Below are 27,249 nucleotides of genomic sequence, written 5' to 3' on the forward strand. Positions count from 1 at the left end.
ATCTATATGTATATATATATACACACACACACATATCTATGTGTATATATATACACACACATATATATCTACATGTATATATAGATATATACACACACGCATACAAACATACATACATAACTTTTTCTGAATCATTGAGAGTAAGTTGCAGGCATGGTGTTTATAATTGTTTTTAAGCCATTTTCTGATTATGTGTTCTTCACATTATTTCAGACACTGAACCTAACAGTTTTGAGGATCAGATTGGAAATCCTTTCTTGAAATTTTTGGGATCTTTTCTGATTGGTACCTCCAGTGCAGGAAAGTTGACCTTCCTTTTTCATTTGTTTAGGCATAAGTATAGTTGCTACAGCCTATAGAAAAGTTAATTTAAAGAAACTATGCCTATTTAATTCATTATGACTTTTTAACACCTGCATTGCCTCTGTGGAAGATGAAAGCTTTTGCTCTTCTGCTTGCCGTGTTCACTGGGGTAAAGAGTACAGTTTTGTGGATCTTTGTTGAGAAGTCATGCCAGGATACCTAGAAGAGAGTACCTCTACGACTTATTTTAATTTAATTTTATTTTAATACTGTACTTATTTTAATTTAATTTTATTTTAATACTGTACTTCTAGAGTGTGAAAGTTGCAGATGGTATTCTGGGTTACCTCTGGTATCTGAAATAACTCATTCTGGAACAAGACCTAAAATAATTAGCAGCATAAACTTTTTTTTGTCCAAGTTCAAAATTAAGTCTTGATAGTACTTAATGTGAGAATGTAGTAAGATCCTGGCTAGATTAAAATAATCTATTTTTTTCAAAGCCAAAGTTATTTCCTTTGGGCAAATGTGCCTCCTTCTTAAGTTCTTTAACATAACAGTACTGTTTGGTGAATTTTACCCTCTATGTTCTTAATATGCTCATAACCTAATTGAATAAGTATAGTTTTCCAAAGTGATTTGCTCAAGACCAGAGACTGACTAATTTTAGTATTGGGAGGATTTAGTCCTTTGCTATTCAAAGTGTCCTTGCCGTACCCTGACAGGCAGTACTGCCATTACCTGGGAGCTTGGTGGAAAAGCAGAATCTCAGGCCCTGCCCTACATGTACTGAATCAGAATCTGTATTTTAACAAGATCTCCCACGTGACTCTATGTGCATTAAAATTTTAGAGCTGTTATACTGATTTGAAGAGTCTATATCATTCATTAAGGACATGGTCAGGCTTTTGTTATAGTTTATTCAAAGATGCCTTTCATTGGCATCCTGAAAATTAACTCTGCTATGTAGGGCTTCTTCTGTGCACTGTCCAAATAGACCTGAACCAGTTTTTTGCTCAAGGGGAAGAAAGAACAAGTTAGATAGTTACTGGAAATTTCAACATCACTTATTTTCCTCCTTATCTCTGCAGGAGAGTAGAAAATCTTTTGCTATTTTTTGCAGCTGCATGGATGTACTAGAGAGAATAATTTCTGCCTTCTTAAAAGGTGATTAATACTGGAATGTATAAACTAAAACAGAATAGCAGATAGTCTGAGACCGGAGGGGAGCTAATGGGATGATAGATGCTTCCCACTGTTCTACAGTCCATAAACATTCTACGGACAGATTCTCTGAATACTCCTTTGTGCAAAGTGAAGATTATTGCTGACTTACTCCTTGCCTCTTCTTCCATTGTCCACAAAACATTGTAATTTTAAAATTCTATATATTAGTGTTAAAATTCAAACAATACAGAAATGTCTATAGAGGAAATTTGTTCATTTGTCTGTTTCTGCTCTAACTCCATACCCCAAAAGTAGCCATTGTTCATAGTTTGGCATGAAGCCTTCCAGGCTTTCTTATGCATGTTTTCATATATACACACACTCAGAAAAATTTAAATAACATCATACTGCAGTGCTGTTTTGCAAATCGCTTTTTGTTCCACTTACTATATCATGAATTGCTTTAATGCCAGGATGCAAATTGTTAACTGATGATAAAAATTCGGTGTAAAAATAAGAGCTATCCATTAACAAACTACTCTATACCTAGAGTTTGGGGTGGAAATAATGGCTAGAAGAACTTGATATAACCAGTTTTGTTCATTCAGTGTGTTCATTTCCTCAGAACTGGGATGGGAGCAATGAAATTGGAAGTTGCTTCCTCCCTAGAAAGTGTAAAAATAACATTGCTGAGGGCTCTAGGTCCAAGCTGGTTTTAAAGGAATGGATTGACAGCGCCTGGAGGGATGGATTGTGGTGAATGATAAGGATGCAGCTGGAGTATACCTCAAATAAAAAGAATCTTTCCCTGTCCACCAGATTCAAATGAGCCATTGGTAGTAATAGCTCAGCCCTCATCGGAAATGCCACTTTTGACCTCAACTAGTGAATTTTATACTAAAATAATGACACCAATTCACGACAAGGAGGACGTAAAGACTTCATCTAAGTGTTACATACAGGTCACTGGTATGACTTGCGCTTCCTGTGTAGCAAACATTGAACGGAATTTAAGACGAGAAGAAGGTGAGACACTCTTAAAGCCTGTTGTTTTATGTTTTAGTTTGAGGAATCTGTCCTTTTTGTCCTCCTATGTGTTTTGTTACCATGTTTATGATTCTTACCAAGGCCTCATAAAGACTATCAGTGACGTACAGGACAACCTTGACTTTCTGACAGCCAATTTTTGTTAGTCTTTTGTTCCCTTAGATATAGTTCCTATCTCGTTTGCTTCATGATTACATTTTAATATCAATGAAATTTGCAGGAAAATAGCAGAAGGAAATATATAAGATTGCTATTCTTTATGGACCTTGGCTGCAATGGATTTTAAGAAACATAAATTTCCTGTTAAAGTTATACTCAAAACTAACAACTAAAATCCATAAATTTCAGTATTACTGTACCCAGACAAAGCATGAGACTAAAAATGTTTGCTTAGAATTATATTGTTCTCTTCTAACAGTCTGTTCATTGATCTTTGCTTTCTGTAAAAATGTTCAAAAGTTACTTAATATTGTGTGCAAGTTTTAATCTCAGGTTATAAAATCTTAGAAATTCTATAACATTTTTTTTTTATTCAGTCACACTCAGATGTTTTAGCTTATAAATTTGCAATCACATTACTAAACTTCACAGTATGGCATAGTAGATTTGTTAACCATAGAGATATGCGATTATGTTTAATGAGACTTAAAACATAGGTTTGGTACTTAGGCAGCCCTAGCTACAGGTGTCTTAATGATACATGCTGTTAGTCACAAGGACTAAATAAGATTAGTATAAGCTTATCCCCACTATAGGGGAAATAACTCACAGTATATAGAGTAATAATGTAGGCTTGTGGCCAGTAGACTCACTTTATATATAAAAGCCAGAACATCATTATAACAAAATGTATGTTATATATACATACATTTCAATATTACCTTCAGTTCAATATTACCTTGTCTGCATTCAATATTACCTTGTCTGCATTCTGTCATTTCTGCATCCTTCAATCCAGCCTCCATTATATATAATTAAAATACAGTCAAGGCTAAAGCTTATTGTACACTTTGATTGATTAAAAAAAGAGGGAGGTTGTAAGTAGATAAAAGCAAAAAGAAGTTTGCAAGGTTCCTGTTTAATTTTAGAACCAACTATTTTTAGGCAATTCAGAAAAAGCCTTTTTCATGAGACAAGTAATGCCTATGCCAATTACAGATCTTTTCTTTTTTTTTTTTTAATCCGTTAAGGTGATTCTTTCAATTTAACTACTTACTATCCCCTTTACAACCTCTTAACCCAATTAGGAATACCATTGGCCTAGCCAGGGTCATTACATTCCTTTTCTTTCTTCTTTTTTTTTTAACTGGTGTTTTCACAGTTCAGGCCACATTATATTTCTGCAAATGAATAGAAAGAGTTCTAATTATAGTTGGAAGTAAGAATTTTAAAAATTATCAATTTATATAAGTAGGAAACCTATTTTTTGAACTTAAAAAAATCAGATTTTCCCTCCTATTTCTGTTTGGCTATCGACTACATTCTGCTGAAGCAAAATGATTTTTTTTCCAACTTTCTCTATCCCCTTCTCTTATTACTGACACTTTCCCGTGAACTGATCCTCTGAATTATTTGGTGCCCACAAAGCCCAGAGAAGCACTGTATATAGGAAACTTAGATTATATTTAAGTACTTTGTTTCCTTATTAAAAACTATTAGTAAATTAATATTTGGTTATTTTTTTTTCTTTTTATCAACCCCCAGAGCTGACCTATCGATTATTGATCCCCATTCTCTGTCAGGTAGCCACCAAGTGCCATGGATTCCTAGAAAAAGTTGCCATTTCTGCTTTGTGGAATTCGTTTTCTTCCTGGCAATGATAGCAATAGCTGGCTTAGAGAAGTGGGAATTGTTAACAAAAAGGCTTGCACCAGAGAACAGCATGACTGCCATAAAATGAACTCCTTTGTTTTGTTAACAAGTCGTATGGCACTTTTTTATTCTAGGTATAAGAGCACTTTAGATTAGTGTGTGCCAGACGTAAAACTTGAGAATTTTTAGAAATGACTATTGCTTGGTAATATATTTGGTACTTTCTTGGATTCTTTGCTACAACTGCAGTGATTTCCAAAGTGCATGAGTTCCCTTCTCTAGGACTCTGTCTTATTGGCTTCTGAAAATGCTTTATATTTTTACATGACAAGATCTCAAGTGATTGCAATTCATGGGCCTTATTTGGATCCCAATTCAAACAAACAAACTGTTAAACAAACTAATAAACAGTTATAAGACAATTGTGGAAATGTGGATATTACCTGGATATTTGATGATATTGTAGAATTATTCTATTTCGGATATGATAATGGTATTATTTTTTTCTTTAGAAGGGAAGAGTCTTTATCTTTTAGAGATATGTATTTAAATATTTACATGTGAAATGACATGATGTTTGGGATTTGCTTCAAAATAATCAGGATAAGGGGCAGGGAGTAGGTGGTAGGAATATAGCTAAAACAAGATCAGCCCAGTAATATTGATAATTGTTGAAGTTGGTTGATCAGTACATCAAGTTTATTATGTTCTCTCTTTTGTATAATTATAGTTGAAAATTTTCATAATAAAAAGTTTAAGAAATAAGGTCCCCTTTTCAAATAGTTTGGTTTGGGTTCAAGACTATAAAAGTTAGGAAATGAATTTCTCCAGATTCACTTTAATCCTTTCAGGATTAAATGAAAAAAAAATATTATAACATTACTCTTTTTTTAATAAGGAGTGTTACCCGAATTGTTTTTCTTATCAATGCTCCTAGGAATATATTCTGTACTTGTGGCTCTGATGGCTGGAAAGGCAGAAGTAAGATATAATCCTGCTGTTATACAACCCCCGATGATAGCGGAGTTCATACGAGAACTTGGATTTGGAACCACTGTGATAGAAAATGCCAGTGAAGGAGATGGTGTTTTGGAACTTGTTGTAAGTAAGAATTTTTGTGTGATTAATAAAATTTCCAGGAAAAACTTAACAAGGATTCAGAAAAGAGTTCCAAAGATATTTAAAGGTTGAGAAAATAAGACAAAAGGAAAATTAAGGAAACTGGAAAATGGAAGATAAGATATGACTTAATGGCGGCCTTCAAGCATGGAATGTAAAAGGTAGTTGTCATATCTCTGTTAAGAACCAAAAAAGAAGAATCAGATTTGAGTGATGAATAAGTGAAAATCAACTTTTAAAAATAAAATATGATTCCTACATAGTAGCATGTAAAAGGATAAATTTCAGATAGATTAAAGACTTTAAGTTTTATAAATGAAATCATAAAACCAGGTATAAGGCATATTGATTTACACTTGATCTTAGCCAAGAGGCCAGGAAGCGATGGGCATACTGGTTTAAAACAGTCATTTACTCCAACCCAACAAATCAACTTTTATTTATATGACTTAAACAACTAAAATGAAAAATTTAACCCCATACCAAAATAAATTTCAGTTCAAACAAAAGTTTAAATGTAAAATAGAATTCGTGAATTTACTAAAAGAAATATTTGGAGCTTTAAAAAAATATTTTATTATAAAAATTTTAGACATCAGAAATGTCAGAAGAATTGTGCAGTGGACACCCTTATACACACCACCTAGATTCTGCAGTTAACATTTTACTGTATTTATCATACATCAGTCTATCAGTCTGTTGTGAAAATAATTTTAGACTCATAATTAAGTTGTAAAAATAGTACAGAGAATTTCTATGTAACCTCTACCCAGGTTTCCTCGATGATAACATATAACCTTTAATTTAAAAAATAATACTAGATTAGGAAGGGCCTTTCTAAATATCATATAAAACCCATAAATGAAAAGATTGATAAATTCAGGTACAGAAAATTTTCTTCTTGAGAGAAAAGCACCATAAACAAGTCCAAAGACAAGTAAAACAATTGTAATTCATACCGTAGATGAATTAATAAGAAAAGAGCCAGCAACCTAAAAGAAAGATGGTAAAGGATATGAACTGACAGTTCACAGAAAAGCCAAAACAGTTCCTCTTTAAACATGTGTGAAGATGTTCAGCCTCACTTGTAATAGGAGTAAAGTAAATTTAAACTGTACTAAAATGTCATCTTTTCACCTATTAGATCATTAAAGTTAGAAAAATTTTTTTTAACACTATTCGTGATTTCTCATATATTGCATATATTGCTCTTGCAGTGTCAGTTGATGAAAGCTCTCAACAGAGGAATTTGGCAATGTCTATCAAAAGTAAAATTGTGCATAGCCTTTGCCTCAGAAGTTCTACTTGTAGGAAGTTATTCAACAGACATATTTGCATATGTATAAAACGACATGTGCAAAGGTGTTCATTGTGTTATTTATAAGAGCAAAAGATAAACACTAAATATCAGTCATTGAGAACTAGATAAATAAGTTATGATATATCCATACTGTGGGATACTAAATAGTTATTAAAAAGAATGGGCAGATTTTTATTTTTAAAGGACTTTTAAAAATTAGAGGTTTAATTGAAATATAATTCACATATCATAAAACTTGATATTTTAAAGTGTACAGTTCAGTGCTTTTTAGTATAAGAGTTGTGCAGCTATCACCACTATTTAATTTCAAAACATTTTCATCACCCCCAAAAGAAACCCCATACCTATTAGCAGTCACTCCTTATTTTTGGTATTACTTTCTTAATCATCTGAGTCTTTTTTTTTTTTTTTCAATCAGTCTAGACAGAAGTTGGTCAATTTTGTCAATCTTTTCAAAGAACCAACTTTTGGTTTTGTTGATTTTTTTCTACTCTCCAATTTATTACTTTTCACTCTAATCTTTATTATTTTTTTCTGCTTGCTTTAGGTTTAGTTCTTCTTTTTCTAATGTCTTAAGGTGGAAGGTTAAGTTATTTATTTGAAATCTTATTTTTTAATATTAGCATTTACAACTATAAATTTTCCTCTAGGCACAGCTTTCATTTCAGTTGTTATACTTTTCAAATCTGGACTTTCTATAGGGCCTTTTTAATAGTATCTGTCTCTTTATTGATATCTTCTATTTGGTGAGATATTGTTCTCATGCTTTCCTTTAATTTTTTAGACTTGATTTCCTTTAGTTCATTGAATATATTTAAAATAGCTGACATAACATCTTTATCTAGTAAGTCCAGTGTCTGAGCTTCCTCAGGGACAGTTTCTATTGATTGTTTTTTTCCTGTGTCTGGACCATACTTGTTTCATTGCATTGTCTCACAATTTTTATTGAAAATATAATGTGGCAACTCTGGAAATAAGATCCTTCCCCTCAGCTCAAGGTTTACTGTTGTTGCCATTTGTCATCATTGTTTGTATAGTGACTTTTCTGAACTAATTCCTTAAAGCCTATATTTTTTTTATTGTGTGTGGCCACTGAAGCCTGCTTCATTAGCTCAGTGGTCAGCTAATGGTTGGACAAATTTTCTTAAATACCTGAAACCAGTAAGTTTCCCAGCCTTTGTTGAAGAGCTCTGTGTAAATGTTGGGGCATACCTTCAGCACTCAGCCATGCAGTCATTTTGCCTTAGCCTTCACTTCCTGCTTCTACAGAGCCCAAAGATCAACCTGAGGTGAGAGGTTTTAGTCTTTTCTGAGCATGCATGCAGCCCTGGACGTGTGCACAACCCATACATGTGCATGGCCTTCTAGATTCCTAGGAATATGTTGGAGCTTTTATGGACATTTTGCTTTCCAGCTTTTCCTTTTAGGCTTTTTGGTTAGCTTATTGTTTGCCCCAATTGTTGTCCATTGGCTCAGGCAGCTGTAAGGATAAATAATTTCCTCTAATCATTTTTGACAAATTCTCCCAGAGGGAAAAAGCTTTTTGCACTTACTGAGCTCCAGTCAAGGCAAACACAGACATTTTTGCAAGTGGTATAATTCAGGGAACCACCATACAGGTCAAATAATGATGGTTCTCTGAGAATGAGACTTCGAAAGAGCACCAACCCTTTTCTGCCCTCTCTGGTGACTTCCCTGATATTGTTCTTCATCGTGATTGTAGGCTGTTGGTCTTCATAGCTACTACCACAGAACTGAAGGGGAGGGAATGAAATATGGCAAATTATAATGCTACATAGATTGCTGTTTTTGTTGAGATTCATCTGATTTTCTTGAATAAATGCTTCCTGGATTGCTGCGAGCTTTTTTTTTTTTTTTTTAGTTCCAAATTTCTGAAAAGTTGGTTATGACAACTTTTTGCCAATTTTCTTATTGATTTTATGGAGAATTTTCAGAGATCCTTACTCCATCACTGATATGACTGTATTACTGATATGGATGAGATATTCTTCTTCTTCTTTTTTTTTTTTTTTACAGGAGATATTTTTGAATAAAGGGTTCATAATTTGTTGTGTATTCTTTGGTCACTTTCCAGATTCTTTCACTGGTTGATTTTGAAACTTCTGCCCAGTTTTATCATTGCTTTTTGGGGGAAGGATTTGCTGAGTGCCTCATACAATCATTTCAGGAGTCCTCCCCTCTACTATAGAATTTAATACCCAACTGAACTCTAACCTCGCTCAACACATAGGGCAAAATGCATTTTTAGGCAGAGATAGAATACTTTCATCATCCATTAACCTTCACTAAAAGTAATACTAAAGGCTGTATGCTTTAGCAGGATGAAAAAAAAAATTTAGAGGGAAGCAAGGCATTGAATCAAGAAAAAATGATTTGTCAAATCCTCTATCAATGAGTAGTGACAGGAAGAGGGAGACTTCTAATGAGATCCTCTTCTGTTTAACTTGTTGCAGCTGGACCATATCTTTGTTCAATGTGATATAAAACAGCGTTCTAATGGTCATATCCAAAGTGTATTAATTAATAGTGCAGATAAGATCTTGTGTGTTAGTCCCGTGTTACAAGAGTTCTTTTAGTTTAAAGTAATAACTCATGTTTAACGGAGGAAAAAGTATATTTCTGAATAACAAAGCCTTTGTCTTTAACAGGTGAGAGGAATGACATGTGCCTCCTGTGTGCATAAAATAGAGTCTACCCTCACAAAACACAGAGGGATCTTCTACTGTTCTGTGGCCCTGGCAACCAACAAAGCTCATATTAAATATGATCCAGAAATTATTGGTCCCAGAGATATTATCCATACAATTAAAGTAAGTGCCCAGGCTTTGCATTTTTGTGTTCCCGCTTGTTCAGTTAGCACTCTCTTGAGTCGCTTCTGGTTTGTGTCAGACTGAGACAATGAAAAAATCTGACCCCTTTGGTTACTCTAGACAACATCTGTCTCAAAATTTACTGTAAATGTATCTGCCTTTTAGTAGGGATGTATTTGTCAGGAAGAGTTAGGCAAAGGCTTATGAGCACTATTAATCAGGAACAGACTTAAAGAAGAACCACAATATTCAGAAAATGGAAATAAAATACATTTGTTATGAGTAAGATTCATGTTAATTACTAAGAAAGTGAAGCATCCTGTTAGATGCTTTATTTTTTGTTAGGTCAAAGCAAATGATGTATTTTTAAATTAAAGTAAGAAATTTTAAAGACCAAACCTTTTTCTTTGTGATAAATTCATCTTGTGTTCTTCAGTAAATCTTAAGTGGCAGTACATATAAAAGTGCTTTAAAAGTTTCAGTGTGGTATAGCATTGGAGTTCTAATGATCTAAAGCATGTTAGTAGTTCAGATAAGAGCCTATTAGTAAAGATAATACCATTAACATCTTTGTGAAGCTGCCCTAAGCAAGTAACTACTATGAGTTAGTTACCAAGATTGCAAAGCTTCGACTCTTAATTTAATTCTTACCACGGTGCTGTCATCTTCATTTTGGAGGTGAGGAAACTCAGGTTAAGAGAAGTTAAGTTACTTGCCCAAAGACAAATAACTAGTAAGTATCATAACTGGAATTTGAGCCTAATCTTTCAGACTCCAAAGCTTATGCCTGCTCTTTTCACTGTACTACACTGCCAACAAATGTTGGATAACAGCATTTTCCTTAGCAGTCGAAAATATAGTGTGTTACTGTCTATGCTCATGAGTCTTACTGAGGTGTGGTTTTCTTTTAATACTTTGTTTCATTGAGGAAAATATTTGTTACCAGAGGGTAGAGGGTATGGCGGGGGTGGGGAGGAAGACAGTGTAAAGGGGATCAAATATGTGGTTACAGAAAGAAATCTAACTATGGGAGACAAACACACAGTATAAATATATATACGCCTTACTGTTAAAGTGTACAGCTGAAACTTATTGGATTTCGTTAACCAATGTCATTGTGTGTGTGTGTGTGTGCACGTGTGCGTGTGAGTGTGTGTGCTTGTGTGTGTATTCGTGTTCTTTTTTCTTCATTTCTCCTTCTGTGGGTTCCTTATTAGCATAGGAATACAACAGACTTCTGTATTTTAATTTTGTATCCTGCAACTTTACTGAATTCATTTATTAGTTCTAATAGTTTTTGGTGGTGTCTATAGGGTTTTCTATATATAGTAGTATGTCATCTTCAGATAGTGACAGTTTTACTTCTTCCTTTTCAAATGAATGCCTTTTTTTTTCTTTTTCTTATCTGATTGCTGTGGTTAGGACATCCAGTACTATGTTAAAGTGGTGAGAGTGGGCATCCTTGTCTTGTTCCTAATCTTAGAGGAAAAGCTTTCAACTTTTCACCATTGCGTATGTTAGCTTTGGGTTTGTCATATATGGCCTTTATTATGTTGAGGTATGTTTCTTCTATACCTACTTTGTTGAGAGTGTTTATCATAAATATATGTTGAATTGTGTCAAATGCTTTTCCTGCATCTATTGAAATAATTGTATGATTTTTATGCTTAGTATTTTTGATGTGGTGTATCATGTTTGTGGGTATTGAACCATCCTTGCTTCCCAGGAATAAATCCCACTTGATCTTGGTGTCTCATCCTGTTACTGTATTGTTGAATTTGCTTTGCTAATATTTGGTTGAGGATTTTTGCATCTATGTTCATCCAGGAATATTGGCCAGTAATTTTCTTTTTTCTTTTTTCCTTTTTTTTTTTTGGTAGGGTCTTTGGTTTTGGTATCAGGGTAATGCCTCATAGAAATGAGTTTGGAAGTATTCTTTCCTCTTCAATTTTTTGGAATAGTTTGAGAAGGATAAGTGTTAATTCTTCTTTAAATGTTTGGCAGAATTTACCTAAGAAGTTGTCTGGTCCTGGATTTTTGTTTGTTGGGAGTGTTTACTACTTAAATTTTGTTGCTAGTAATGGGTCTGTTCCAATTTTTTGTTTCTTCCTGTTTCCATCTTGGGAGGTTGTATGTTTCTAGAAATTTATCCATTTCTTCTAGGTTCTCTAATTTGTTGGCATGTAATTGTTCGTAGTATTCTCTTATGATCCTTTGTATTTCTGTGATGTCTATTGTAATCTCCCCTCTTTCATTTTTGATTTTATTTATTTGGGCTCACTTTTTCTCTTGATGAGTCTGGCTAAAGGTTTATCAATTTTTTTTTCTGATAGAACAAGAATAAAGACTGCATATGCAAAGCTTTGAATAGTATATTTCGTATAGTGCTGGCTTTTGTGGCCTATTATTCAGTTTTCTGTACTTGTCTAGGGGATGCATGTCAAAAATAAATTTTTTTTAAAAAATGATTAATAGTATATCAGTACTAGTAGATGATGCTTGTCTAAATGTAAGATTTATAATTTTACTGCTGAATTTTGTCTTCATTAAGTCGTCAAACATTCTGTCAGCCTAGCCAAGTAACAGATTCTGCTTTTTTTCCAAAATTACTTATTGGAGGCTTTAGTTTACTTTTTGATGTAATAAGAAACTCTACTGAGGATAACTGCACTTGAGTTAAATCATCAGTTTGAGAACAGTAGAATAGACACTAACTAGAATTGAAGAAATATTCATTTCTTTGATGACAGATTAGAAAGAAAGGTAATTAAGAAAGGAAGTACATCTTCAACTTTGTATTCCCCAGAGTGACTTGCATTCAGTAATTAAATTGAATTATTTTTAATGACAATACCATGGCTTAGAATTTCTCTACATAATATTTGTATATTCAGTGAAATAATTGTTTTCTCATGAATTTCCTTTAGAGCTTAGGTTTTGAAGCATCTTTAGTCAAGAAGGATCGGTCAGCAAGCCACCTAGACCATAAACGAGAAATAAGACAGTAAGTACTTTTGGAGTGTCAGTAAAAACAGATTTTGACTCTTCGTTACAAATTTAACATCCTCTTAGCATGTAAGTTTTTACGATACCATTCTTTATACTCAATGGAGTGGTCACAATTTGTATTTCCCTATAGTACATAAAATATTTAACCATTAGGTACTTACTAAAATGATTTTTCTTTTCTACATAAGATGGAGACAGTCCTTCCTTGTGAGCCTGTTTTTCTGTATTCCTGTAATGGGACTGATGATATATATGATGGTTATGGATCATCACCTTGCAACTCTTCACCATAATCAGAACATGAGTCAAGAAGAAATGGTCAACGTTCATTCTTCTATGTTCCTGGAGCGCCAGATACTGCCAGGATTGTCCATTATGAATTTGCTGTCCTTCGTATTGTGTGTACCTGTACAGGCAAGTGAAATGTTAACAATTGAAAAGCAGATATTAGCCAAAAGTTTGATCATTTTATGTTGGATGCTTTACAAAAATAATCTTAAACTGAGTGGTTAGTTAAAATAGGTAATAAATTCTACTTAACCTCTAAGGATATTGTTTAATGACAAAGCAGAGAATAAGAGTTCAATTCATATTCAGATATGAATTCGGTATTCATATCTTCTATTGTATATAACTTTATATTTTAAATTATTTCTGAAAGTAAAATTATTATAACAATAAAATACATTTTACTTATATTTAATATCTTAAAATGAATTATATTTATATTAATTACATTAAATCTATTTTAATATGTATTACATAAAATAATTATATTATTATTATTATTATTATTATTATTATTATTATTATTATTATTATTATTTCTCCCTGGCACTTAAATTCATTATTTTCTGTATGTTTTCAACCCTTATTTTGAGATAAACTTACTATGGATCACATCTATCTATTAAACGTATTCCTTTTTCTGATCCTTGTAAAAGGCAATAATGATTTTTTAAAAATCTTAGTATGTTTCTCTATACTAATGAAAAGTAAGCTTCTAAGTTATGTTTGCCAACGAATGCAGCCAACAGATCCAATAGTTTGTGATCTTCCATTTAGGTTGTATTTTGGAAAGGGGGAGATGAGTGTTTTAAATTTTTATTAATTTTTCAATTGCAGTTGACATTCAATATTATGTTAGTTTCAGGTGTACGGCATAGTGGTTAGATATTTATATAACTTATGAACTGATCTCCCAAATAAGTCTAGTACCCATATAGCTACCAACATACATAGTTATTACAATATTATTGACTGTATTCCCCATGCTATCATTTACATCCCTGTGACTGTTTTGTAACTGCCAATTTGTACTTCTTAATACCTTCACCTTTTTCACCCAGCCCCCCAAACCCTCTCTCATCTGGCAACCATCCTTTTTTTTACTCTGCTTCTGTTTTGTTTGTTCATTTATTTTGATTTTTAGATTTTACAAATAAGTGAAATCATATGGTATTTGTCTTTCTCTGTCTTATTTTACTTAGTAAGATGAGTTTTATATTTAAAAAAATCCTTGTCAAAAGAATGTTATTCTTTTCTTAGTTCTTGTTTTGGCTAGCATCAAAGAGAAAAATCTAAGAACCATCTGACTTTATATTATGGAATATCCATTGGCTCATAAAGGGCAGCTACCAAGGGCTTATACAGCAATTTGAATCCTTGCACACACATATCTGCTAAAATACAAACTATTGTTTCAGCTTAAAATCTCTCGTGTTTATGGATTACATAAAAGCCAAAGGAAGTTAACATTGATACTATGTCTTAGTTATTGAGGTATATATGTGAATTTCAGCATTTTTTAAAACAGTGGTTATCGTTTCTATTTTACAGTTTTTTGGAGGCTGGTACTTCTACATTCAAGCCTACAAAGCGCTGAAGCATAAAACTGCAAATATGGATGTACTAATTGTGCTAGCCACCACCATTGCATTTGCCTACTCTTTGGTTATTCTTCTGGTTGCAATGTATGAGCGAGCCAAAGTGAACCCTATTACTTTCTTTGACACACCTCCTATGCTGTTTGTGTTTATTGCACTAGGCCGGTGGCTGGAACATATAGCAAAGGTAAACTAAGATAAGGTGACAGTTGTTAAAATCTTGGATGGATAAATGACCGTAACATTTTCTAAACCAATTATTGGAAATATATATTGATTTTGTAGTTAATCATTTACTGAAAGAAGTATTTATTTTTATTTGGCAATAATTTAAGTTAAATATTCCTTTAGATTTACCAAATTTGTGGAATTAATGCTGTAGATGGTACAGTAGATCCATGTTTATTTTAAGAGAGAGACATTTGAGAAGTACTTATTTTAATCATTTTTTATATCACATTATTAATGGAACAGTTGATGTTGACCATATGATTTAAAATGATGATGGAAAAAAATTTACCCATAATCTCATGCTATAATGGAAATCACTTTCTAATCCTTTTCCATATACTTTTATATTTTACAGAGTGGCAAAGATAGTATACATTACACCTTGTACCATTAACACTATAAAGATTTTTTCCCTCAGTTTTGCACTTTAGATAATTATTGGGTATTTCTGAATAATATTCTGTCAAATCAGTATGCTATAATATACTAAACCATTCCAGTTTTGTTCTCAAATTGTTTCCAATTTTTAATTTTAGATAACCGTGTATTAAACATATTTATGGTTAATACTCATTTAAATTGAATCATCAGTATCTTAGGATAAATTACAAAGCATATGATTAAAGGGCATAAATCTTTCTGTGGCTCATGCTACAAATTGTAACAATTTTTGCCAGCAGGGGTATATTAGTGAAGTAGTTTTACTACAACTTTGTCGTCATTGACTCCTATCTAAATTCTTGCTAAGTTAATAGGTGTGAAATGGTATTATAGAATTGCTTTAGTTTGTATTTCTTTCATTAATAGCAGGGATAAACTTTTTTCCACACATTGGGCATTATATTTCTTCTTAAATGAATTGCCAGTTCATGTCCTTTCCTTATGAGTTCCTGATGTATTTCTTATTAATTTACATTATTTATAAGTTATACCTAATAAAACATTTTTATTTTGTGTACTTCATATTTTTGAAGTGAAACATTTTCTGATTTGAACTAATTAATATTCCTAAAGCTGTCTTTTGGGTAAATGTTAAAGATTATATCTTTATTTTAGGTAAGACCTGAGCTTTTCTTTTCTCTTAGCATTGTTTATATATATATCTATATGTGTATATATATGTGTATATATACACATATAGATATACATGTATATACATATATATGTGTGTGTGTGTGTATATATATATATTTTTAATTTATAGGGCAAAACATCGGAGGCTCTTGCCAAGCTAATTTCACTACAAGCAACAGAAGCAACTATTGTAACTCTTGGCTCTGATAATATCCTCTTGAGGTATTTATCTTCATTCTTCCCTCTTTTCTTTTTTAACTCCTTATGAAAATGTCAAGTATACACAGAAGTAGAAGAATATAATGAACCCACGTAATTCATCTCCCAGATTTAACAATTATTCACATTTTGCCACACTTTATTTCATCTGTACATTCTGTCTTCCTGTTGTTACAGTAGTATTTTAAAGTAAATTCCAATCATATCATTTTACTGCTAAATACTCCTATAGTATGTCCAAAAAAAGGATGTATTCTTATATAACTGTAGCACCATATTGCATCTAACAAAATGAACAATAACTCCTTAATATCATCTAATATACAGTCCATATTCACATTTCTCATCTCCGAAATGTTTTAAGTTTCATTCTTTGAAATGGAATTCAAACAAGGTCCTTGCTTCATTAGATTTGACTGAATGTTTCTTTTAATCTAGAACAGCTTCTCCCTCTCTATTCTGCCTCCTTCCTTTCACCCTCTTCCACCCCCTGATACAATTGACTTGTTAAAGAAACATTCATCGATTGTCCTGTAGTATATCTCACAGTCTAAATTTGTCTCTTTGCTTCCTATGGTGTAATTTAACTTGTTCTATAACTCCTATGTTACCTGTACACTGGAAGTTAGAGTAAAAGTGTTGATTAGCTTTCATTCTTTTGTATTTCTCATTTTTATACTCATAAAATTATTTAGGCAATTTTACACAATAAATAAGGTATTTAATTAAATAAAACCCACTACATTATTTTCTAATGCTTTCATTTGTTTGTTCAGTGGTTATTCAGCAAATATTTAGAGTGCCTACTTTGCGCCAGGTACTGAGCTGTTCCCCAACAGTGAACAGGACTGACGTTGCAGTTCCTAGTTTAAATGTTGGTTCTAGCTTCCATTGGTAGCAATTATGGAGCCAAAAACTTGATATAAACTAAAAAGTTTGCATGGAAATATCAAGGTAAGAAGAATATTGGCATAATGCTTTTTATTTTAACTCATATTCAGTGAAGAACAAGTGGATGTGGAACTTGTACAACGTGGAGACATCATTAAAGTGGTTCCAGGAGGCAAATTTCCAGTGGATGGTCGTGTTATTGAAGGACATTCTATGGTAGATGAGTCTCTCATCACAGGTATGTTCTTTCAGAGGACCATGACATGAAAGTGAAGTGAATTCAAAGTGTTAATGAAAAATAGGCATGAAAAGTGAAGAGCTTTTTGTAGAAACTATGGAAGGAGTAAATAATGAGCAAAGAGAATATGAGTTCTCTTTAAGACTATTAAATCAATTTCTGCAGATTTACTTCGTGGTTTTAGTTATGCTAGCGAAGGTTCTTTTCACTGAGAATTGTTAATTACTACAATGTATAACCGAAGGAAATTGTCTCATTCTACTGTAGAGCCCAGTAGACTTTGGCAGATTTACCTGACCAAATACCTATTTTGTTTTCCTGCCCTAAAGACTATTCTAATCTGCGTTGGGGTAGGACTCCAGGTTTTCCACATCAGCATCTGTTCTAAGAGAGTAGGCCTGGAGTAGTTTCAGAAATCTTAGATAACTAAGGCCAATCTGGAGCAGAACCAAAATAACACCTTTCCTACTTCAACCCTCAGGACAGTGGCAGAAGAGGTGCAGCTTATGGACCATGTGGAAATAATTTAGGACTCTGGTTCTTAATAGGGATGCTATTGCCAGTTTGTTTGGGACAATTCTTAGTTCTCAGGGACTTACACATTGTAGTACATTTAGTATCCTTGACTCTGGCCCACTAAATTGGAGTAGCAGCACCCCATACCCTAACAGTAATTATTACAAACAAGAACTCCCTCCTATAGTTCTAAATGCTCCTTGGGAATAGGCTGAGAATCAAAGATCTAAGATTAGAGTAGAGCCCCAAAAGTATCTGCCAACAAGAGGTAGCATATTAGGTTTTTCTAGTTGAAGATATATATGTGTGGGTTTGGCCTAGAACTAACATAAAGGAAAAGGGAGGGCAATTTTCACATGGGCATTTGTCCAGACTCTATTGCATGAAGTAAGAAACTTCTTTCTAGATATTTTTTTTAACAATTAACTAATGATGGCATGTTTTAAGATAGTGCTTACTTATGCTCCCTAAATCTATCTTTATTTCTTATACAGGGGAGGCAATGCCTGTAGCTAAGAAATCTGGCAGCACAGTGATTGCTGGTTCCATTAACCAGAATGGGTCACTACTTATCCGTGCAACCCACGTAGGAGCAGACACAACCCTTTCTCAAATTGTCAAACTTGTGGAGGAGGCACAAACATCAAAGGTAATTTAACTCCCTAGGAAAAACAGAAAATATTTTTCTTTAAAGCAAACTCAGTATAACTCTTGATCTAGTTTTTATATTTTCCTTTGATTATTCTGTTTGCATTAATATGGAGCTTATTAAAATATTTCTGTTTGTGCTCAGTATCAAAATACTCTATTCATCAAAAAAGGAGACATCGAAATATATATATGTGTGTGTGTGTGTGTGTGTGTATGTGTGTATATATATAATTATTTTTTTAAATTCTAGGCTCCTATTCAGCAGTTTGCAGACAAACTCAGTGGCTACTTTGTTCCTTTTATTGTTATTATTTCCATTGTTACCCTCTTGGTTTGGATTATAATTGGATTTCTGAATTTTCAAGTTGTGGAAACGTACTTTCCTGTAAGTGACTTGTAACAATTCTTTACCATGTGTAAAACAGTTTGTGAATTTTTTTGCCTAAGTAATTAATTGGAAAATAACCTTAATAATTACTAGTATCTTTAAGGAACTGGAGGGGGGAGGTGATAAGAATAACATTTTCATTTCTGTAAATATAAAAGATTTTCTTCTGGAAAGATGTTTTTCATTATAACTTGTGATTTTCCCAAAACAAGGACTGAACTTTTACATTTTATACCTAGTCTCATTCCCAGCATGATTTTGCTTTCACAAAGGACTGTATGATACATTGAGGAAAAACCTTGGGATCTCAGCTCTGCCACATAACATTGCTGTGATCTTGGGTCAACTTAATTTCTCTCTGAGCTTCAGTTTCCTCATCTATAAAGTGAGATTTAAATAATCCCATCCTGCATAACTTGTAGTTGTTGTGAAAGTTAAATAAGATGATATATTAGACATGCTTTGTAATTTATTAAATACTTTATAAATATAAGATACTATTAGTGCCTGCTTTTCTCTAGTTCTTTGATAGTCTCTAAAGTACAGTGTCATAAAGTGGTAAAGGAGACCTGGACTGTGCCTCATTTTAGAAATATAATCTTGAAGTCACCTAACTTCTCTTAGCCTCAGTTTGTGATCTATAATATAGTGATTGTAATACCTAAATTGCAGGATTGGAATTAGTGTAAGTGAAAACATATACATATGACATATAAGAAAGCATAAGCTTAGATGTCTGTGAAAGTCCCTTTCAACTCTTTATCTATATAGATACATAACTCTTAGATGAACACTTAGTTTAAGTATTTGAGAACTTAGTACGAACCTAGCACTGTGAAACCATTATTATTCAGAAAGTCTTACATTGTTGCATTTCTTTATTTTAAAAAATACTGTCTGCACACTGTTTTATGCTGTTTGTTCCTTCAATTAAAGAACAACTAGACTTATAACAGCTCAGCTATGTATCTATCCCATGATATGGTCATTAGTATAATATTTTTAAAAGTTTCTTTAAATGATTCATGTTGGTGAAGTATACATTGAACAAGAGGATTGCTGGAAGATATTTTGGAATATGTATCATGAGTTCAGGGGGTCTTAGGAGATTTCCCCTAATACAATCAGTCATATTTACTCACACAAGCAAATGTTCAATGTCATTAACAGCTATACTACCAGATATACTCAGTTCACATTGCTATGCTCAAAAGAATTTTATTGAAATGTGATTAAGCTCCCTTTGCATGCCGGACAACTTTTTTTCATTGTCTTGAGAGAATAGTATGAAAGGCAGACTTATGGTCTCAGTATACAGAGAGTTAGAATTCTTTTTGTTTAAGATCAGATTTGTGGAGAATTAGGCCCCATGTTTGTGGTTATTTTTGAAAGTCTCTGATAAATCCAGTTATTCTCAATACAGGGCAAAAAAAAAAAAAGACGACTTTTATGTTTTCTTATATTCACTCCATAGTTTATGACTCTGATCAGTAAAATTAAAATCTTGATTTTAGGACTGTGACTTGTTTACCAGTTATGTCACAGTTTCTTATATTCACAAAAGAAAAGTTTTCTTACTAGTAACTGAAACATATATGTTGGTAGCTAAGTAGGATAATGTATGACTTCAGAATTGAGGTTTTATTTCTATAGGGTTAAGCTTTGTTCCTTTTGTTTCATATAGCTATAAATCAATAACCAAAATTCGTGCCTTTCTTCTAAAGGGTTACAACAGAAGTATCTCCCGAACAGAAACGATAATACGCTTTGCTTTCCAAGCCTCTATCACAGTTCTGTGCATTGCATGCCCTTGTTCACTGGGACTGGCCACTCCAACTGCTGTCATGGTGGGTACAGGAGTAGGTGCTCAAAATGGCATACTAATCAAAGGTGGCGAGCCACTGGAGATGGCTCATAAGGTAAGATAGTCTCCAGAACTAAGAATTGTTCCAAACAAACTGGCAATAGCACCCGTATTGAGAAAGAGTCTTAAATTATTTCCATCTGGTCTATAAACTGAGCCTGTTCTGGCACTGTCTTGAGGGTTGAGGTGGGAAAGGTGTTATTTTGGTTCTGCTCCAGATTGGCCTTAGTTATCTAAGATCTCTGAAACTACTCCAGGCCTACTCTCTTAGAGCAGATGCTGATGTGGAAAATCTAGAGTCCTGTTCCAGCTCAGACTAGAAAAGTCTTTAGAGTAGGAAGACAGAAGAGGTATTTGCCCAAGTCTTTCAGACTTCTAACCTACTTGTGTGTGACTACATTTTTGTGTTCTTCACTGTGAGATAGCGCTTGTGTTTACACTTCAGTTTCTTTGCCTTTGTGCCACTAGCTGACAGTTTGCAACTATGACTTTAGGAATATAATTCTATCCTTGATCTCTCCCATATTAAGATTTTCATAACAATTTCAATCAAGGCTGCTTGACTTTAACTAAAACCATGCTTCTTCTAGTATGTTCTTATGAGAATACAAACTATATACAGATGCATATAGTAAATACAGAACAGAATTTAGAACAGACTTGGAACCTCATCTAGCCAGGAAATACAGGCTATTAGTTTTTATAGTAATTTTTTTATTTTGATATAATTCCAAACTTAAAAGTTGCAAGAATAGTATAGAACTCCTGTATACCCTTTACTGCAGATATCAGCCTCTTTTTTGAAGGACATTCTTTTACATAACCACAATACAATGATCAAAATCAAGAAATTGATATAGTACTGTCATCTAATCTATAGTCCATATTCCAGTTTCCTCAGTTATCTCCATAATATCCTTTATAGCTATTTTTTCTCTTGTCCACAGTCATGCTTTGTATTTAGTTGTCACATCTCTTTTCATCTCAGTTCCTCAAGCTATTCATTTTTCAAGGTTCGAATTCTGAGTTTACTGTGAGGTGACCGTGTTCTCTAATTCCAGACTCTTCCTTTATTCTTTCTGGGCCGCATTTCCTTCATTGATTCCCTGAGCTGTCTCTTAGGCCAAGCATCTCATTTAGACCCAGGAAAGTCAAAGCAAGCCAGCAGGTCTTATCTGGTGCTCACTTCAACTTAATTACTTACCTTTCTCTTATAATCATCTGCCCAGATTTCCCCTATGGATCTGTAACTCATTAGTGTTGAAAGCCTTTGTCTTTCTTTGGAGGCACTAGAGGCATCTCTTAATTACCTATTAACAGTCAGCTCTTAACAATTAGTTCTAGTTGTTTAATATGTATCCACAGTAGATTGAACATGTTCAAGAGGGGGCTATTTGATATAACTAATTAAGAGTATTTCTTCCCTTCTCCCTTCTTTTTGTCTTCCCAAAGACTGTTTTTTAAGTCAAATTAAGGCAAAGATCAGTTTATTAAGAAACAAAATAGTAATGTTTATCAAAGTTAACCTTTTTCTCACTTCTGGAAAGGTGATATTAAGGATTATCAAATCATATAGGTACATTGTATTTCAATTTTCTTACAGGTAAAAGTAGTGGTATTTGATAAGACTGGAACCATTACCCATGGAACCCCAGTAGTGAATCAAGTAAAGGTTCTGGTGGAAAGTAACAGAATATCACGCAATAAGATCCTGGCCATTGTTGGAACTGCTGAAAGTAACAGTGAACACCCTATCGGCGCAGCCGTAACCAAATACTGCAAGCAGGTACACATTTTCCCCCTGTTTCTTAATGTAGTCATCTGCTATAGGAATTACTCAGACCAAAACCAAACTGGTGTTTGACTACGATTTTTGTATATAGTTGGTATGAGGCTAGAGAGACTTACATTTTCTCGGTTTGTTTTATAATATGTCTTAGATTCTTCATACAGAAAAGTATAAAGACGAAAACAGAAATTGATTATAATCCTACTCAGATAACCCCTGTTGACTAAAAAGTTAAGATACAAGTAATGCATATTTATATAAGGAAAATTCAGATAGTTCAGAGAATTACATAAGGGAAAAGGAAAGACTCATTCTGTTTCCTGTCCATAATTCCTCTCTCCAAAGTTTAACAAGCATTAACCTTCTAACGGTGTTTTTCAATAACAGCTTTACTGAAATACAGTTCACATACTATAAGTTTACCCTTGTATAAAGTGTACAATTCAGTAATTTTTAGTATATTCACAAGTGTGCACCCTCTTAACCATTTTTAATGCATATACCAAAACATGTGCATTTATTATTTTTTAAACTTTCCATAGAAAGGCCACCAGTCTTTGGTATCTTGTTTTTTTTATTTTTAAATGATTTTTCCATATCAGGACATAGAAATCTGACTTGTTGTTTTTAATGGCTACGTTGTAGTCCATTGTACAGCTGGTTTGGGGCTCTTACAGTAAGTGTACACTTAACATCCATGTCAGCTTTTGCAAGTTATCTCTGTGTTAAATGCCTATCAATGCAATTGCTAGATCAAAGGATACATTCACTTAAATTTTGATGAATATTACCAATGCCCACATGACAAATATTACCAACATGCATACGAAAGGTTGTACCAGTGTATACTTTCACCAGAAGTTATGACTGCCCATTTTCCCACATTCTTACCAACACTTATTTTTTCCAGTTTAATAAGTAAAAAAATATTTACTCATTGATGGTTTGCCCTGCACTTTCTTAATTATGAATAAGGTTAAGCATCTTTTTATATGTGTATTGGCCATTAGAATTTATTTTTCTATAACCTGTCTGCTTGTATCCTTTGCCTATGTTCCCATAGAATTATTTACCTTTTTCTCATTGATTTGTATAAGTTCTTTGTAAATTAGCTCACATAATTTTATAGTTAAAATGTGGCACTTTCCATCATTGATATTGCCATTTCTTTATTTGTTCTTTCCTTTTTACCTATTTACTGTTTTTGACCTGGCTTCTTTATACCCACATGGAGCATCAGAGAAGATGAAGACATAAAGAGCCAGAATTCTTTTGCTTACTAAGGACACAGAATTATACTAGAGAGTCACTCTGGTAACTAAAGGCCCTGTTCTTTGTTACCCTTTGCCCTATACTGAATAGAAAATCTGACTTGACAACAGAATTAAATATTTAACTTGTAATTCTTTACTGGAAAGGGCAGAGAATATTGATGAACCTTCCAAGTTTTCTTTCCCTGTGCTTAGTATAAATTTTAGAGAGTAGGATTAAAACTAAGAATTCTGAGGTTCTCCTGTAACTTTGAATATTATACTCAATGCTCTGTTCCTTTGTCTTTATTTAAAATCCACTGTCAAATAGGCAATGATAAGTGACAGTTTCATTCTAAACATTTATAATTAATTAGCAGTAATCTTTGGTTTTGCTAATGATGACCTTGTATTATTAGAACAGCAGAGGAAATCCTGTTTCTATTTGGTAGGAGCTGGACACTGATACCTTGGGTACCTGCATAGATTTCCAGGTTGTGCCAGGCTGCGGTATTAGCTGTAAAGTCACCAATATTGAAGGCTTGCTGCATAAGAATAACTGGAAGATAGAGGAAAATAATATTAAAAATGCATCCCTGGTTCAAATTGATACAAGTAATGAACAGTCATCAACTTCATCTTCCATGATTATTAATGCCCAGCTCTCAAGTAAGCTAATTTTTTTTTGTAGTACCTATTATGGGACAGTTATTATCAAATGTCTAACCTTATAATCCTGAACTGTCATATAAGAAACAAAAAATGGTATCATAGTTTCATTCTCTCAGATCACTTTTACTATAAGCCTCTGACCACTTCACTGAAGTTACTTGAGAACATTTCCAGCTGTGCTCCTTGATTCTGTGATAGGGTGATGAAGTCCAGCCTTAGCTGATCTTCCATCTTATTTCAGTTATCTTTTTATTTCTCACCACAGCTACTCCAAACCTTTTATGTCTTTTATAAGATCATGTGGCATTCCCCCTAGTTCCCTAAGCAAATTATATGGCTTATTTTTCACATAGAAAATTAAGGCTCCTAGAAATGTGTTCTTTCACATTTGGAGATTGAATTTAGTCCTTTTTCAGGGGAAGAAGTATCTCTCATCTTATCTAAAGAATCCCCTCATATTTGCTCTGGGTCCCACCCTCTCTTGATTCTTCAGTGACCTCAGTCTCTGTTTTATCCCCTTGCTTCTTTATTTTCCAGCTCTCTGTGTAGTAGCTCCTCCTAAACATAAACATTTCTTTCATCAAAAGCACTATGTTTCCATCTACAATTTGTCCTATCTTTTTTCCCCTTTTATACCTAAGCTTCTAGAAAGTAGTCTAGGCTTGCTGAATCCACTTATTCACTGCACAGTCTGGCTTCTGCCCCATCCATACTACTGAAACTATTCTTTCCAAGTCCGCTGATGACCTTATTCACTACCCTCTGTAGTGGCGACTTCTCAGTCTTCAGCCTGCATGATTTCACTAAGGCATTTGACAATGTTGACCATTTCTTCCTTCCTAAAACTCTTTCCTTCCTTTATTCCATAACCCTGCTTTCTCTAGATTCTCCTCTCACCTACCTGATTGTCCTTTCTAACCCTCCTATGATTCTTCTTTTCTTCTGCTCTCAAATGTTGGGTATCTTCAAGGTTTTGTTTTTTGCTTTTTTTCTCATTTTTCTTACTCTCTCTGTACAACCAAATTCATGCATATTGTTTATTCTACCATCTGTGGTCTTCCACTATCACTCCAAAATCCATATCTCTACAAAGGCCTGTTTCCTGAGTTTCTTGTTGATCTATCCATCTGTCCAAAAACATGATATACCCACTTATGTGTTCCAGCACCCCCCACCCATTTGTATCACTTTCTGACTAATACCTTTTATTATGGTGGCTTATAACCTATTTTTGAATCAGGAACCTTTGGAGAAATGTGATGAAAGCTATGCCCACTCCTCAGAAAATTTCTGTTTGGAAGGTTCGCATATATCCTAAAGCCCATCCATGGAATTGTTAAGGATCCTAGCTTTATTGGCCCTCTGTCTCCTGCAGGACAAAGTCCAGTTTCTCTGGACTTTGTTCAAGATCTGTTCCACATGATATGCCTCCTGCCTCCCTGTACCCATCTTGTCTTTTTCCACTGCCCACCACCCACTGCCCTATGTATTCTTTGTTCAGTCCATATGGTACTACCTACGGTTCCTCCTTACATCATGTCATTTCATGCTTATTAGATCATTTCATTTACTGTTTTCTCTGGGTAATGTCCTTGCCCACAGTGGCATCTACCTCATGGACTTATTTTCATCTTTTAAGACTTAGCTCATATCTCTCTTCAGTGAAGCCTTCACTGATTGACATACATAGGCAGAGATATTTTTTAAATCATAATGGTACTTAGTCTCTGTTATTGTACTAGACACACTACATGAAAATCCTTTACTTGCCTGATTCTACTAAGCTGCAATTTCTTTATTATTTTTCTATTAACTTCTAGTATCAAGCACCCTGACACACAGTAATTTTGTTTGACAGCTTTTATTAAGCACTGTTCAAGACACTAAAGAGCCGTGAACAGAATAGACAAAGTCACTATCTTATGGAACTTACATTCCTGATGGAGAACACAAGACAGTGAGAAAATAAATTTAAAAATATAGTATGTCTGATGGAGATAGTGCTATGAAGGAAAATAAAGAAGGGTAAGGGGTATAGGGAATGCTGGGAGTAGCAGGTCTTATTTTATATGCGATGATCAGGATAGTAGGCCTCAATTGAGAAGGTGGTATTTGAGCAAAAACCTGAGGAGGGGGAGGGAGAAAGTCATGTGAGTATCTGTGATAAGAACATTCCGGGCAGGAGGAATATTAAGTACAAAAGCCAGGAGTATACTTGACTAGTTTGAGGAACATCAAGGAGAACAGTGGTGTGGCTGGAGCAGAGGAAATTAGTGGGAAGAAGATAAGAGATGAGGTCAGAGAGGATAGTGCAACACTAGATCGGGTAAGGACACTGAAAGGACTTTGGTTTTTACCCAGAGATAGGAAGCCACTGGAGAGTTTTATGTATAGGATTGACAGAATCTGACTTAACATTTTAAAAGTATTACTCTGGCTGCTCTGGTAAAAATACACTGTTGTTGGGGGTGGGGAGCAAGAGTAGAAGTAAGGAGATGAGTTAATGGGCTGTTGTCATAATCCAGGTGAAAGATAGATTGCTTGGACCAGTGTGGTAGCAGTAGAGGTTATAAGAAGTGGTCAAATTCTGGATGTGTCTCGAAGCTGACTGACAGATTTTCTCAGACTGGCAATGGGAAATGTGAGAAACAGGAGTCAAGAATTATGCCAAGGTTTATGGCCTAAGCAATTTAGAAGGGTAGAGTTACTATTTAAATAAGATGGAGAAGACCACCGAGGAGAAATATTGAGAAAAACTGATCAGGAATTTAGTTTTCAACATGTAAAGTTTGAGTGCCTATTAGATATTCAAGTGGAGATGTCGCATCAACGAAATATCAAGTAGGCAGTTGGCTGTACAAGTTTGAAGTTCAAGGGAACTGACTGGGTTGTAGATATAGATTTGGGAGATTCACTTATAGATCTCTGCTGTTCAATATAGTAGCTACTATTTACATGTGACTTTTAAAAT

The 27,249-nt window shown here is 33.9% G+C and overlaps 1 protein-coding gene across 3 annotated transcripts in view; it reads left to right on the plus strand.

The window, feature by feature from the left end:
• The first annotated feature begins 2,020 nt into the window (after window positions 1-2,020).
• The window catches only part of ATP7A (ATPase copper transporting alpha), a 77,204-nt gene continuing 51,975 nt past the window's right edge, over window positions 2,021-27,249 (plus strand). The window contains exons 1-13 of one of the 3 annotated variants that reach the window (XM_039849336.1): window positions 2,023-2,496; window positions 5,267-5,430; window positions 9,439-9,600; window positions 12,528-12,604; window positions 12,798-13,023; window positions 14,449-14,682; window positions 15,931-16,022; window positions 17,021-17,148; window positions 18,159-18,313; window positions 18,566-18,700; window positions 20,428-20,622; window positions 22,171-22,353; window positions 24,059-24,275. In XM_039849336.1, the coding sequence (XP_039705270.1) occupies window positions 2,334-2,496; window positions 5,267-5,430; window positions 9,439-9,600; window positions 12,528-12,604; window positions 12,798-13,023; window positions 14,449-14,682; window positions 15,931-16,022; window positions 17,021-17,148; window positions 18,159-18,313; window positions 18,566-18,700; window positions 20,428-20,622; window positions 22,171-22,353; window positions 24,059-24,275 (2,131 nt within the window). In that variant the 5' untranslated portion in view covers window positions 2,023-2,333. Of the gene's footprint in view, window positions 2,497-5,266; window positions 5,431-9,438; window positions 9,601-12,527; window positions 12,605-12,797; window positions 13,024-14,448; window positions 14,683-15,930; window positions 16,023-17,020; window positions 17,149-18,158; window positions 18,314-18,565; window positions 18,701-20,427; window positions 20,623-22,170; window positions 22,354-24,058; window positions 24,276-27,249 lie in introns of all 3 variants that reach the window. The other 2 variants (XM_039849321.1, XM_039849327.1) reach the window with 2 other exon arrangements.

The sequence above is a fragment of the Pteropus medius genome, unplaced genomic scaffold (genome assembly GCF_902729225.1).
Source record: "Pteropus medius unplaced genomic scaffold, Ma_sr-lr_union100, whole genome shotgun sequence".
NCBI lineage: Eukaryota > Metazoa > Chordata > Mammalia > Chiroptera > Pteropodidae > Pteropus > Pteropus medius.